The 13,795-nt window shown below is 63.1% G+C and overlaps 4 protein-coding genes across 4 annotated transcripts; 2 read left to right on the top strand and 2 right to left on the bottom strand.

Annotated features, from left to right (window-relative positions):
* Positions 1-5,290: 5,290 nt before the first annotated feature.
* Positions 5,291-5,888, bottom strand: EMIHUDRAFT_115649 (hypothetical protein; the record flags this gene model as incomplete). The annotated part of the gene is made up of 3 exons (XM_005777398.1): positions 5,291-5,375; positions 5,547-5,704; positions 5,775-5,888. 3 exons carry the CDS (start codon positions 5,886-5,888, stop codon positions 5,291-5,293), a joined length of 357 nt encoding a protein of 118 aa, XP_005777455.1.
* A 324-nt stretch (positions 5,889-6,212) lies between these two features.
* Positions 6,213-6,632, top strand: EMIHUDRAFT_237976 (hypothetical protein; the record flags this gene model as incomplete). The annotated part of the gene is made up of 1 exon (XM_005777397.1): positions 6,213-6,632. The coding sequence occupies one exon, from the start codon at positions 6,213-6,215 to the stop codon at positions 6,630-6,632; it is 420 nt and encodes a 139-aa protein (XP_005777454.1).
* Positions 6,633-10,529: 3,897 nt separating this feature from the next.
* On the top strand, positions 10,530-12,422 carry EMIHUDRAFT_237974 (putative glucose-methanol-choline oxidoreductase; the record flags this gene model as incomplete). The annotated part of the gene is made up of 4 exons (XM_005777396.1): positions 10,530-10,973; positions 11,046-11,171; positions 11,248-11,306; positions 12,386-12,422. The coding sequence occupies 4 exons, from the start codon at positions 10,530-10,532 to the stop codon at positions 12,420-12,422; spliced, it is 666 nt and encodes a 221-aa protein (XP_005777453.1).
* A 339-nt stretch (positions 12,423-12,761) lies between these two features.
* Positions 12,762-13,205, bottom strand: EMIHUDRAFT_237973 (hypothetical protein; the record flags this gene model as incomplete). Its single annotated transcript, XM_005777395.1, has 1 exon — positions 12,762-13,205. The coding sequence occupies one exon, from the start codon at positions 13,203-13,205 to the stop codon at positions 12,762-12,764; it is 444 nt and encodes a 147-aa protein (XP_005777452.1).
* Positions 13,206-13,795: the final 590 nt, after the last annotated feature.

The raw sequence follows: 13,795 nt of genomic DNA, 5'->3' as shown, positions 1-13,795 counted from the left end.
GCGCCGCCGCCGCCGCCTGCCTCGCCGCCGCCTTCTCCTCCTTCTGCCACTGCCGCTTTAGCGCCCTAGCCTCGCGGGCCTTTCGCTCCGCCAGCTCGTCGCGCAGCCGCCGCGCCGCCCCCAGCGCCTCCGAACCGTCGGCGCCTTCGGTGTTTGCTTTGATCGCCGCCCTGAGCGCCTCGAGATCGGCGTCGCCTCGGCCGCACGCCTCAACTGCCTCGCGCAGCGCCGCCTCGGCTGCATCGCGCGCCTCCGCCGCCTCCGCAGCCGCTGCCGCCTCGCGTGCGGCCTCCGCCGCCTGTTCGGCTGATTCTGCGACCGCCGTCTCCACATCAGCGCCGCGCCGGATCAGCAAGTCGACCACCCGCTCGTGGCCGTAGAAAGCAGCGCTTATCAGCGCGGTGAGGCCGTTGCTGCTCTGCAGGTCGATCTTCGCGCCGTGCCGTATCAGCAGCTCAACCACCCGCTCGTGGCCGTGGTTGGCGGCGCCCATCAGCAGCGTGAGGCCGCTCACGCCGCCTCTCTCGTACGTCGCGTTGACCCGCCCGCCGCCCTCGAGCCACGCCAGCACCGCCTCCTCCTCGCCTCGCTCAGCCGCTGCGATGACCTCAACGGAGACTGCCACGCCACCGCTCGACGCCCGCCCCGCCGCCACCGCTGGAGATGGCGTCTTCGCGACTCTCGATCCAGCCGAGGAAGCGCCGCCGGAGGAAGCGCCGCCTGCGCCTGCGCCGCCGGCTGCCGTCGCCGTGGGCCGTCCCGCCACCACCTCCTGGACGTGCTTCTTGAAGGCCTCGACGCACTCGGCGTGGCCCTTCTCCTTGGTCCACTGCAGCGCCGTCATGCCGTTCGCATTGCGCGCCGCCATGTCAGCGCCCGCCCGCAGCAAGCGCCGCACGACGGCGGGGCGGTTGAGGAGGGCGGCGAACATCAGCGCGGTGATGCCGTGGCTACCCCGCTTGTTGATCTCCGCGCCGCGCCGCAGTAGCAGCTCGACCACCCGCTCGTGGCCGTAGCGGGCGGCGCCCATCAGCGCGGTGATGCCGTCGCTGTCTTGCAGGTTGACATCAGCACCGTGCTGCAGCAGCAGCTCGACCACCCGCTCGTGGCCGTAGCGGGCGGCGCGCATCAGCAGCGTGAGGCCGCTCACGCCGCCTCTCTTGAACGTCGCGTCAGCCCGCCCGCCGCCCTCGAGCCACGCCAGCACCGCCGCCTCCTCGCCACGCTCCGCCGCTATCACGACCGCGTCGGAGACTGCCAAGGCACCGTTCAGCTCCGCCGCCGCCGGCGACAGATTACCCGGCCGCACCCGCACGCTCTCGCCGCTGCCCTCGAGCGCCACCGCGTACCGCCCGCCCTCGAAGCTCCGCGCCTCGCCCCGCTGCCCGTTCAGCTCGGGGCGGGAGGAGAGCCCGCTGAGCTCTACTCGCTGGCCGAGCAGCGGCGCGTCTTCAGCTGCCGCTGCCGCGCCCGAGGAGGCGCCGCCCGCCCCTGCCCGGCCGTCGGCAGCCGCCGCCGCCTCCGACAAGGCATCGACGCACTCGGCGTGGCCCTTCTCCTTGGCATACTGCAGCGCCGTCTTGCCGCCAACAGTGCGCGCCGCCGCGTCTGCGCCCGCCCGCAGCAAGCGCCGCACGACGGCGGGGTGGTTGAAGAAAGCGGCGAAAATCAGCGCGGTGAGGCCGTCGCTGTTCTGCAGGTTGATCTTCGCCTCGCGCCGCAGCAGCAAGTCGACCACCCGTTCGTAGCCTTCCTGGGCGGCGTACGTCAGCGCGGTGCCGCCGTTGCGGTTCTTCTTGTCGACCTCCGCGCCGTGCCGCAAGAGCGGATCGACCGCCCGCTCGTGGCCGCTGCGGGCGGCGAGCATCAGCGCGGTCCAGCCGTCGCTGTTCTGCAGGTTGGCATCCGCGCCGCGCTGAAGCAGCAGCTCGACCAACCGCTTGTGGCCGTAGTGGGCGGCGCCCATCAGCAGCGTGAGGCCACTAAACTTGCCTCTCTCGTACGTCGCGTCGGCCCGCCCACCGCCGTCGAGCCACGCCAGCACCGCCTCCTCCTCGCCTCGATCAACCGCTAGCACCGCTGCGCGGAGCAGCTCAGGAATCCCGCGCATTGGCACTGGTCGGTGGGTTCTGGCTCTTTGAGATGTAGGACGAGGTGGGCGAATCCGCTTCCCACTCGCACATATGGACTGTCCTCGTCGAGTGTGTGCCGCCAAGGCGGGACGCACTCAGGGACAGTGGCGACGAGAGGGGGCTCGAGGGGCGGCTCCCGCGAAGGCACGGCTGGCAACCGTGGCGCGGGGCTCTTCCTCTAAAAGTCGGGTATGGCTCCGCCCGCAACTCTCTCGCTGACACGCGCGCCCGTCGACCTTACGACGGGTGCGCTGCGGTCGCACGCCTCCCAAGTCATATGCCACGGCGTGCGATCTAGAATCAGCACACGCGCCTCTGCTTGCATACACTCATACAATGAACTGGACATCTCCCATGAGTGCGAGTTAGGGCTAGTAGTAGGCCACTAGCCTGTGAGGAGGGCGTCCATAGACACCTCACTTAGACCCCACACACGGTCTCGTCCGGGCCTCGCCGGCCGGCGAGATTGCTAGAGGCGGAGCGGTCTGCTCTAACCTAGGTCCTGCACGTTACTTCCTGTCGTCTGTTGTTTGTTGTGCCCTTATTTGTTCTCTTGGCACCTTGGAGTGCTGGGGGGGGCGACAGGGAGGATGTGGCCTTGAGTTATGTGTACGCCAACTCAGGGTGTGTGGCAGCCCGCTGGCTGTGTGTCTTGTGAGCTTGTTTGTGTCTGTGTGTCGCTCGTGCGTGCCGTCATCATCTCACATCTGTCCGGCGTCCACCCATACCGCGTTGGTGTCCAGTCCGAGCCTGGCTGTTCTTCACCTTTCTACCTACCTACCTCGCACATAACGGTACTTCCACCTAGCGCGCCCTCGCAATGGATCATGGATGATCGTGCTTTACGCCCTCTGCTGCCTTGTGCGCCTCCTTGTTCTTGGACTGCAAGTCGTCCCCGCGCATCCACGTCTGCTGGGCCAGCCCGTGCATGCCAACTTGCGGCGGCGGCAGGTGCATCATCTGTGCGGGGGAGGGGGCATCATTGGGAACGGATGCATCGGCGCGTACGGGTGGAAGGGCGCGTTGTAGAGCCCATGGCAAGATGAAGTCAGGATGAAGTCCCACCAGACGCTCGCAAATCCGGGGGGATGTCCGTAGAGCTGTCAACGTTAACTTTGGGCCTAACAGTTGCACTATTGTTGGCTGAAAACCCTCAACGTTGTTCAAGTGTTCTCCCCAGCCCATGCTGTTACTGTTTGTTACTGTTGTTACTGTTGTTCAGTGGTCAGCAAGCAGAAAATGCCAAAAACCCCGGGTAAAACCCGAAAATACCTGGGTTTTTCCAGGTATTTTCGGGTATTACCCGCACTGCCACTGGACGCTGGAGATCGTCGTGGGTCACTGCCAGGCCTTCCTTATTGTTGTTCAGCTGGCCTAACGTTAGCTACTGTTGTTGGGGAGCCCCACTGTTGTTCTGTTGTTACTGTTAACACTAGCAACACTGTCCTCAGCTCTCTTAACGTTTGACAGCTCTAGATGTCCGGAACCGCCTTGGGCCCTTGCCGAGGCGCACAATACTCAATAGTCCTTAGGGAAGCACGTTTTCTTTCCCAGTGCGCGCCAGACCCGTGTTTGGGCGCTCCAATAGATGTAAGAAAGAGAAACCGCGCTGTTTCAAAAATAGGAAAACAAAGCTCCGAGCGGGGAGCAACAAATCGCAATTTTTTTCGAGGTCAGACCCATTCATGCCTGCACCCTGGCACCACTGTGGACGGTCCGTCCGACGTCGGGTAACCGTCGCCGCATCGCCCTCGCGACTCAAGGTGCGCGCTGCGTGACCGCCGTGAGCTGCCCTCCCGACCCATGTAAAAAAATCCGCCATCTCCCCTCTCAGTGAGCCGGGAGAGCGCTCCGGGCACCTCCGGGCAGCCGTCTCCCCGCCACGAAAGCTCTGCCGAGAGCGCCGTTCCCATGGGCGGCGTTCCCGAACCATTCGTAGGCGCCGCGCGGCATTGCCAATGCTCCATCGACGCGGTGCAGGCGGCCCCAAGCCAAAGGGGTGGACACGTGCCGCCAAGAACGCCTTCCTAATCCACTTTGGTGTGCGCACGGGCGGTGCTCCAGTGGACGCCGCTGCCGACGGCGCCGCCGCCGACCCGCCCGCCGCCGACCCTCCCACCGAGGAGGTCGACGGAGCTGCAGACCCAGCGATGCAGTCCGAGGCCGCCGCTCCGGCGGCAGAGGCTGACGTCCCGATGGCGCAAGCGCTGAGCGATGCCGAGCTTTCATCAGATCACGAGCACGAGGAGCAGCCGCTGCTCCATGAACAGCGGCTTGCGACAGTCAACCAGGAGCAGGCACGGCTTGAGGCGCTGCGTTGGACCGAGGAAGAGGTGGCTTTGTGGGTGAGTTGGGGGGGTGTGAAGGAGGACTTGATCTAGGCTGGAGATTGCACGTGGAGCACTTGGAGGCGCTAGAAGGAGTTCGAGGAGGAGCGTGCGGGCTACATGGAGGAGACCTCGTGCGACGAGTCCGAGGACGAGGACGAGGACGAGAGCGACGGCGAGGCGCCCGCACCCGCCCCCGCACCCGCACCCGCACCTGCACCCGCGCAGCGTGCAGGGAAGCGTAAGGCTGCACCGCCTCGAGCACCGCCAGACAGCAGTGATGACGATGGCCCATCATTGCATGCGCCAGCACCGGCGCGGGCAGGGCGGGGGGCCAAGCCGGCAGCCAAGGGGTCCGCACGGCGCAAGCCGCCAGCAGCCAAGCCAGCAGCCAAGCCAGTAGCGGCCATGTCGAAGCGTCAGCGACGGAAGTGATCTGTATGTACACACTGCATGAGTATGAATCGTGTGTGTGTGTGTGTGTGTGTGTGTGTGTGTGTGTGTGTGTGTGTGTGTGTGTGTGTGTGTGTGTGTGTGTGTGTGTGTGTACTATTGTACGAGATTTGTACATTGCGCAATTTTTTGGGCAGCAGCTCACAGCCTATTTTTGGTCGGTTTTTGGCGCTAAAAATGCAAAATTTTCTTCGCGGGGCTCTGCCCCGCACCCCGCTGGGGCTGCCAGCCCCAGACCCCAGGCTGGGGCTCCGCCCCAGACCCCGAGTTAGGCGCTGTCGGCGGCCAGAGGCCGAGTTACGGCTGCAGGCAAAAGTCGCTCGCTGCCGTCTGAGCTCGAAAAAAATCGCGATACAAGTGCACAAAACTCGATTATCGTCACAACTCGTCTTTGGCCGCCTCCTGGGCTGCCTGGCTGACTGCTGTGGAGAGGTCGGTCTCGCCGCCCTCCTTGGTGACGCGCCTGTTATCGAAGGGGGGGGGGGGGGGGCTCGCTCGCGCCTCGGCCCTGAGTCGTGCGCAGGAGCCGGGTGCACACGCCGTGCAGTGTGGGCGGGCGTGGGTCGGACCGCGCGCGCAGGCGCCACGACATGGGCTAGAGGTGTGCGTGCGGAGGGCTCGGACGCGCGCGCACTCTCTGATGAGCTCGATGATGGCGCGGTCGGTCGCGGCTCGCAGCTTCTTCATCTGCGGCTCAATGTCGCGCTTGAGGTCCCAGTTCACCTTCTTGGGCGCGAGGTTGAGGAGCGGCTCCTGGGTCGGATCCGTGTGCGCGACGTCCGAGCTGCCAGCCTGCGCGTTCCGGCGTGGCGCGGGCTACTGAGCATCCCGCCGCCGCCGCGGGGTACTGCCGGCGGTGCACCTGCAGCGCCTCCTCGACGTCCGGCACGGCCGCCTTCTCCACCGTCTCGGCACCGAGCTGGTCGAGCTCCGTCTTGGGCTGGTAGTTTCGGAACTTGATCACCGGCTCGCCCATCTCTGTGCGAGAGGGACGCTGGAGGGCGGGCGCGCTGGCGTAGGCCTTCCTCGAGCTCGAAAAAGAAAACGCGGTCAGTGTGCAATGCCTCCCGCTGCGGCGGTGCTTTCCTTTTCCCGGTGCTTGGTTTTTCATTTCATTTTGACCGCAGCGAATATGTTCACACCTTGAGCGGAGGCCAATTGATTCGCGATACTCTGGCAAAAAAGAGCTACATACACTGAAAAAGGGGTTGGCAACGGGCTTTTGCGGGGGCAAGCCTTCAGCTGGTGCCAAAACGTACCAAAACGTCCGTCCCGTCGACCAAATACGCGGTCGGTAGAAATGGCTTGCTTGCAAGAATGGGATGCCGACAGGCGTCAGGCGGCGCATGCCGAGAAGTCGCTTGCCGTGCGGGAGCTCGTGCGCCTCTCCCTGCGCGTGCAGTCCACGGGCGTCGTCGCGGAGCTTCATCTCGACACGGCACTGGTTGCTCCGAGCGGCAGCGGAGCTGATCACGAGCGACGAATTCGCCGGGGATGCCAGGCAACAGATGGGCGCGCAGATAATTGGCGTGGCGTCCTAAACAACGCGACCGACGAGCATGCTCAACTGCTGCGCGACGCTCTCTGCGACCCCGACTTTTGTATGCGCTTTGCCATTCGCCGCCGCATTGGCTCAGGGGCACAGTCCGCTTGCAGTGGCTCTTCCGCACGAATAGCGTTGTTGGCCGCATGCGTCCTGGCATCGGGAGGGTCCGCCTAAGAGGAAGTACGTTCGTAAGAACTGATACATATACTTTTTGTGCGTGGAGCGTCTTCCCCTTTTGCGCAGCAACACCTTAAACTTTTAGGCCCTCCAAATTCGGGTCGGAGCGTAGCGGAGTGGGCCCCGAGTTTGAAAAGGGGCGACGGACGCTTGCGTCCTAGCCTCCAACAACGCCTCCCCGGCGCAGAGGGGCCCCCGGAGGGATGCTCAACCGCTCCACGCCACGCCGCTCGCGGCGTCCTATTCTTAGGGTACCCCTAGGCTTAAAAGGGTGGGCCCTGGGGCGCCTGCGGCTTAAACGGCTTAAAACCGGCCTAGGCCGGTTTTAAGAGCTGCTGGGCCGCCGATTCCTTAAACGGTCTTAAACGCTTAAACGGTGCGGGAGAGCTCCCGAGGTCGATGGTCCGGGAGGCTCCCCGGTAGACGCCGGAGGCCGGGAAGCTGGCTACAGTCAGCTGGCACGCGTCCCCTATGCGAGTATGGCTCCCGCCAGTGCACCAGACTTACAGATGTGTCTTCGTGGCGGGTTCGTGCCTAATAACGGCAGTATTGGAGAAACCGGCGCGGAACCCAGCGACGCGTGCCGGTGAGGCCGATTTTCTTAAACGGACTTAAAAGAGGGACCCCCCGTGCCTGCAATCTCTTAAATGGCAAGTTAAGCCCCCAAACCTCCTCGTTTCTTAAAAGGTCTTAAAAAAATCCGGCCCTCAGAACCCTAGGGGTACCCTAAGGTCCTATTCCCGGGAATTTGGCCTGTATAAGATTTTCCGGAAAACAAAAAGGAAAACAGAGGGTCCCCAGCACTTTGCGTTTCCGGAAATTTTCAGGGAAAACAGAGGGTGTTTGGTGCTCCATTCTGGAAACTCGCTGTTTTCCCTGAGTCTGAGAGCTGGTCTGGGGCAAAATCTGAGGCAAAATTGAGGAAATCGACAAAATACCCAGGCGGTCGCAGGGTAAATTCCAGGTATGCACGGGTTCTCCGCAAAATTCCCGGCATTTTGCCGATTTGGCCTAAAATTTGGCTGATTTTGGGCCCAAACCAGCAGCCTCAGACTTGGCCTGTACGAGGGTTTCCTCTCGCACCCTACCTGGTTTCCTTTCCGTGTTTCCTCCTCGTTTCCCTACAACACCCTCTAGTTTCCTCGGGAAACCCCGGGGAAACTCCGTGGAATTCGTCATTTTGGGGGGGCTCTGAGCCGTGTCTGAGGCTGTTTTGGGGCCAAAATCGGCAAAATACCGGGTATTTTGCGGGTATACCTGGAAAACCCCGGTATACCTGGAAAATACCTGGGTATCGTGCCGATTTCCTCAATTTTGCCCCAGATTTTGCCCCAGACCAGCTCTCAGACTCAGGGAAACTCGCGAGTTTCCCGAGGGAAACTGAAGGCCCCCGCACGGGGGGTCCCGGCCGACGTCATGCGCGTCCGCCAGGGGTCCAGGGTCGCCCAGGCAAGTGGCCCAAATCCAGTGAGTTTTCCAAGTGTGAACAGCTGTTGAGAGGTGTGAATTCATCCCAGGCGGGGTGCGGGGCGGTAGCCCTGCAGAGAAAATTTTGCGTGCTGGGGCACTGAGATCGCAGATTTCGTTAGTCCACGGCGGATGCCAGCTGCAGCTGCGAGGAGATACGCGGTGCCTCATTTGAGCATGCATCAGCGTCCTTTCTGCTGGCATCACGCATAAGAGAAGCCGAGAGGCACGAGGTCCTCCAATTTGCCGGATCAGCAGCGCGGTCTGGAGCGTGGCTGTGGGGTATGCATGCTCCCCCGCAGTCTGAATGGACCGACGCCCGAGCCCATACTGCGTTCTGTGCAGCCATCTCAAGCAGTGAAGGGGATCGGGGAAGTTGCGCCACCCCGCTGTCGTTCTCCTGCCGTGCATGCCAAGAGCGTTGAATAAATTCGACCGACTTGAGCGGCCCACACCGAAGTCGTTCGCAGGGCGCAACAACCAGCGACAAGATCTTCAGCCGTGGGATCGCTGTGGGTCGATCGGGCGTCACTGGGATGGCTTGCCTGCCTTCTGTCGTCGATGATGTGGCATGCGAGGACGATGATCGATGTGCTGTCGTCGAGGAGCAGGATTCCTGGTTGCTCGTCGTCACTCGATGCGTGGCTGGACGTGTAGCTGCCCTTTCCTGGCAAGCTGTCGTTGTCAGACTCTTGCCCAGGTGACTCGACAGCAGGACTGATGAGCCCAGCTATCATGTTTTGCGCCGCTTCGCGGGGCTTTCACTCTAGCCATAGCGTTCTTCTGTCTGCTAATTCGAGTTTTTGTTTAATTGGAGTTCTAATTGGAGTTGGTGCGCGTGATTTTCTGTGCTCCACCGTAGCGTTCGGGCCGGATATCTTTCTTTTCAGGAGAACCTCGAGCGGAGAACAAAACATCGCGCGCTCTCGCGGGCGCACAGCAGTTACGCGTGCAGCCCTCGGCAGCTGCAACGAGTGCGGTGCTCGGCGTGCTCTCGCCTACAGTGCTAACTGACGCAGTATGGCTGCAGGGACAAGCACGGAGGCGATGATGACCGAGCATACAGCGTTTGCCGCACTGCCTGTGCCGTGGCACGCTGCATTCCAAGAGCACAGCGGGGCCGGATGCGAGCAAGTGCATGCAGTGTTTTGGTTCCGGTGTGCAGTGCCTTGGTCCAGTCATCTACCAGGCCCTCTGCACATCAATGCTCGGCAAGGAGCTGTCTACTGGTGTCGTCAACATGGGACTGGGGGAGCCCGGACCTCGACCTTCCTACGTGCCAGCCGAGGTCTTGCCCGTGCCAGAAGGCTACGTCCCGTCCACAATAGATGAGAGTGCGCAGCAACAAAAGTGGGGCTCGCGTATCGGCGGCGAACACCATGGAGCAGAGCTTTGGCACCTATACTCCACGCTGGCGGCTCCTTTGGCAAGCTGCTGCCTGCTGCGGCGACGGCGGAGATTAGGCTGCGGCTCATCCGAGTGCAGGTGGTTGACCCCGGCCATCTACACCTCCCTGACCTACTAGCATAAGTGTGTTCCCCTCCCCCTCGCACACAGGATTGACGTTGCTCTCGGCGCTCGCTCCCTCCTCGCCGCCGCGGACCAGGCGTGCCCGCGAGGGCTCTGCAGAGAGCCAGACGGCTCCGCGCGGTCGGACCGACTTTTTTCAGACTTGACTATTCTGGATACTAAGGGTATGTGCAGCTAGATCTCACTGAGCTGAGCTCATATCTGCCCTCAGTATCCTGTTTTGAGTTCGGGAATGCCTTCAGTATCCTGTTTCCGTGTACGGAGGGCCGCGTCCGGACGCGCATGACGTCGGCCGGGACCCCCCGTGCGGGGGCCTTCGGGAAACTCGAGAGAAACAGAATGGAGCTCCAAACACCCTCTGGTTTCCCTGGAAATTTCCGGAAACGCAAAGTGCTGGGGACCCTCTGGTTTCCCTCTGGGTTGCCGGAAACCCTCGTACAGGCCAACCTCAGACTCGGCTCAGAGCCCAAAATTTGACGATTTCCACGGAGTTTTCCCGGGAAAAGAGAGAGAAAAGAGAGGGTGCTAGGTAGGTAGGTAGTAAGGTGAAGAACAGCCAGGCTCGGACTGGACACCAACGCGGTATGGGTGGACGCTAGACAGATGATGACGACACGCACGAGCGACACACAGACACAAACAAGCTCACAAGACACACAGCCAGCTGGCTGCCACACACCCTGAGTCGGCGTACACATAACTCAGGGCCACATCCTCCCTGTCGCCCCCCCCAGCACTCCACGGTGCCAAGGGTGCTGTAGAGAAAAAAGGAAAGGAAGAGAGCCTAACTAGCTCCGCCAGTCGCGTTATTCGCTTTGTTTGCTCGCGGCCGCTTTGCTCGCGGCTATCGCTCTTGCTCCACCGAGAGCGCGACGGTGGCCGCGAGACGGTGCGTGGATGCTCCGTGAGGTCGGCCTGCTCCTCTTGCTCGCCTTCTCCGCGTGGTCGATCGTCCGTTACCTCTTTGCGGACGGCGGCCCGGCCGTCTTTGACTACATCGTGGTCGGCGGCGGCTCGACCGGCGCGGTGGTTGCGGGCCGGCTGGGCGAGGCTGGCTACTCGGTGCTCGTGCTCGAGGCGGGAGGCTCGACGCAGATCTCGCTCGGCGGCGACGCGGAGCCCGTGGCTGGCAAGTGGACCATCTTCGATGTGCCGCTCGGCTGGGTGCAGGTGCTCTCTGATCACCGCTGGTCCAAGGAGTTCCAGTGGGTGGTGCCCGCCGACCCGCCGCCCGCCATCGCGCGCGGGCTGGGCGGCTGCGGCATCCACAACGCCATGCTCTACATGCGCGGCCGGCCTGCCGACTTTGCCGAGTGGGGAGCCGGCTGGTCGTGGGACGACGTGCGGCAGCAAGCTGCGGCTGCACCGCGCCCGTCCCCTCGCTTCCCACTGGCGGCCCGCTCGGCGCCGCAGGTGCTCCCCTTCTACAAGCGCTCCGAAGACAACGAGCAGTTCGGCAGCTCTCCGCTGCACGGCACCGGCGGGCCGGTCCGTGTCACGACCGTCGCTTCCGATGAGCTGTCCGACTTTTTCCTCGACGTCTGCCACTCCTCCCTAGACACCTCGCTAGACACCCCCCTCGACACTTCCTGCACACGTCTCCCTCGACGAGTAGGCCTTCTCCACCGCCGGCCTCCCCCACGTCGAGGACTTCAACGGCCCGGACCGCATCGGGTGCCTCTCACCGCCTCTCTTCTCGTCTCTCCCTCTCTCACTGCCCCGGGCCGGCATCGGTGCCTCTCACCGCCTCTCTTCTCGTCTCTCCCTCTCTCACTGCCCCGGGCCGGCATCGGGTGCCTCTCACCGCCTCTCTTCTCGTCTCTCCCTCTCTCACTGCCCCGGGCCGGCATCGGGTGCCTCTCACCGCCTCTCTTCTCTTCTCTCCCTCTCTCACTGCCCCGGGCCGGCATCGGGTGCCTCTCACCGCCTCTCTTCTCGTCTCTCCCTCTCTCACTGCCCCGGGCCGGCATCGGGTGCCTCTCACCGCCTCTCTTCTCGTCTCTCCCTCTCTCACTGCCCCGGGCCGGCATCGGGTGCCTCTCACCGCCTCTCTTCTCTTCTCTCCCTCTCTCACTGCCCCGGGCCGGCATCGGGTGCCTCTCACCGCCTCTCTTCTCTTCTCTCCCTCTCTCACTGCCCCGGGCCGGCATCGGGTGCCTCTCACCGCCTCTCTTCTCGTCTCTCCCTCTCTCACTGCCCCGGGCCGGCATCGGGTGCCTCTCACCGCCTCTCTTCTCGTCTCTCCCTCTCTCACTGCCCCGGGCCGGCATCGGGTGCCTCTCACCGCCTCTCTTCTCGTCTCTCCCTCTCTCACTGCCCCGGGCCGGCATCGGGTGCCTCTCACCGCCTCTCTTCTCGTCTCTCCCTCTCTCACTGCCCCGGGCCGGCATCGGGTGCCTCTCACCGCCTCTCTTCTCTTCTCTCCCTCTCTCACTGCCCCGGGCCGGCATCGGGTGCCTCTCACCGCCTCTCTTCTCGTCTCTCCCTCTCTCACTGCCCCGGGCCGGCATCGGGTGCCTCTCACCGCCTCTCTTCTCTTCTCTCCCTCTCTCACTGCCCCGGGCCGGCATCGGGTGCCTCTCAACGCCTCTCTTCTCGTCTCTCCCTCTCTCACTGCCCCGGGCCGGCATCGGGTGCCTCTCACCGCCTCTCTTCTCGTCTCTCCCTCTCTCACTGCCCCGGGCCGGCATCGGGTGCCTCTCACCGCCTCTCTTCTCGTCTCTCCCTCTCGGGCCCGGCGGGGCGGGGAGGAGGGCGGGAGCGGAGACAAAGTCAAAGAGAGAGGGCTAGAGTTAGGACGGGAGAGACAGTGCCGGTCTGCTCGAAAGTTAGTTTCTTGCGGAGAGACCCACAGATCGGCTTCGCAGCGCAAAAATCCCGGCACATGTGTACATGACAGTGTGAGTGTGATCACACATCACCGGAGTGTAATCTGTAAAACGCGCCAGAAGTCCCCCGCATCTTTTTTTTTGCTCGTCGAAGGGTCCCACGCGTGAGCCCCTCGGTCGCGTAGGACTCGCACCCGTGGCTGTCCCACTCCCAGAAAGATCTTTCTCACCTGTGGCGCGTAGGGTCGCGTGGCACACTCCACACCCATATGATTAGGTCGATCGACGTTCGCTTCGACATCTACGTGGGGTAAATGCGAATGTGCACTGCCGAGCTGAGCCGCAGGAGCGAGCGTGATGATGCTTCCTCGCCATCCGCAGGACATTCCTCCATTGGGTCGTCTGGCGATGCAGACACTCCCCGCTCCTCGCCGTCTTCCTCCGCCCACCGGTCCACGTCCTCGTCCTCGTGCGCACCGCCCTGCTCGATGCTCCGATCCAACAGCGTCTCGGTCGAGGTGGAAGCGGACGCCACGAGCGCGCCGCCCGACTCGAGCACCAGCTGGGCCGCGATGGTGATGGTCGGTGCGATGGCCGCCCCGAGGCCGTGCAGGTGCACCTCGCGGTACCGCTCGAGCAGCTTGCGGGAGCGACGGAGCAGGGACGGCGCGCCTGCTCTGCGCGAGACGAGCAGGTGATTGGAGCCGCGGAGCGCGGGAGTTTGCGGCGGCACGCACAGCGGCATCGATCGAACAAAAGAAATCGGAAGTCGACTGGGCCGCAAGTCTCCCTTGACATAAGAATCGCGCCGTGGCTTCTGCATCACACACCAGACGCCCGAGGGTGGGCGACGGCTAGCACCACAACACTCCTCTCCTTAAATCCCTTTGGTGGCGGCGTGCCGTCCTCCCTTGGGTCGCTGTTTTCTTTCTTTACCCAGTGTCGTGCGAGGGAGCTTAGTGTTAAAATTCTTTCCCCACCCCCCCTCTTGTCCTTGTCACCCGGGGCCGTCACACTGGGCAAATCGGCCGATTTCCAACCCGGCTCCAGCAGCTGCGCAAGGGCAAATCGTCGCTGGGCAAATCGTCGCTTGGGGGGGGGGGGGGGGGGGGCTCCGGAAACCCTCCTCCCTAAGGGGGGAATTTAAATGGAGGGTCCCACACCGTGAATTTGAGTGCCCTCCCCGCTCTGGTTCGGCTCAAAAAAAGGGGACTGGGTGGGAACCCTTTTCCCCGGGGTGTGGGAAAATTTTTAAGCCCGGGGCGCGGTTTAAAAACCCTTTTAGTTTTAAGGGTTTCCGCCCCTTCCTTGGGCCTTTTTTTTTTTTAAAAAAGG

Source organism: Emiliania huxleyi (genome assembly GCF_000372725.1).
Source record: "Emiliania huxleyi CCMP1516 unplaced genomic scaffold EMIHUscaffold_260, whole genome shotgun sequence".
NCBI classification, from domain to species: Eukaryota; Haptophyta; order Isochrysidales; family Noelaerhabdaceae; genus Emiliania; species Emiliania huxleyi.
This window is presented reverse-complemented; position numbering and strand designations above follow the sequence as displayed.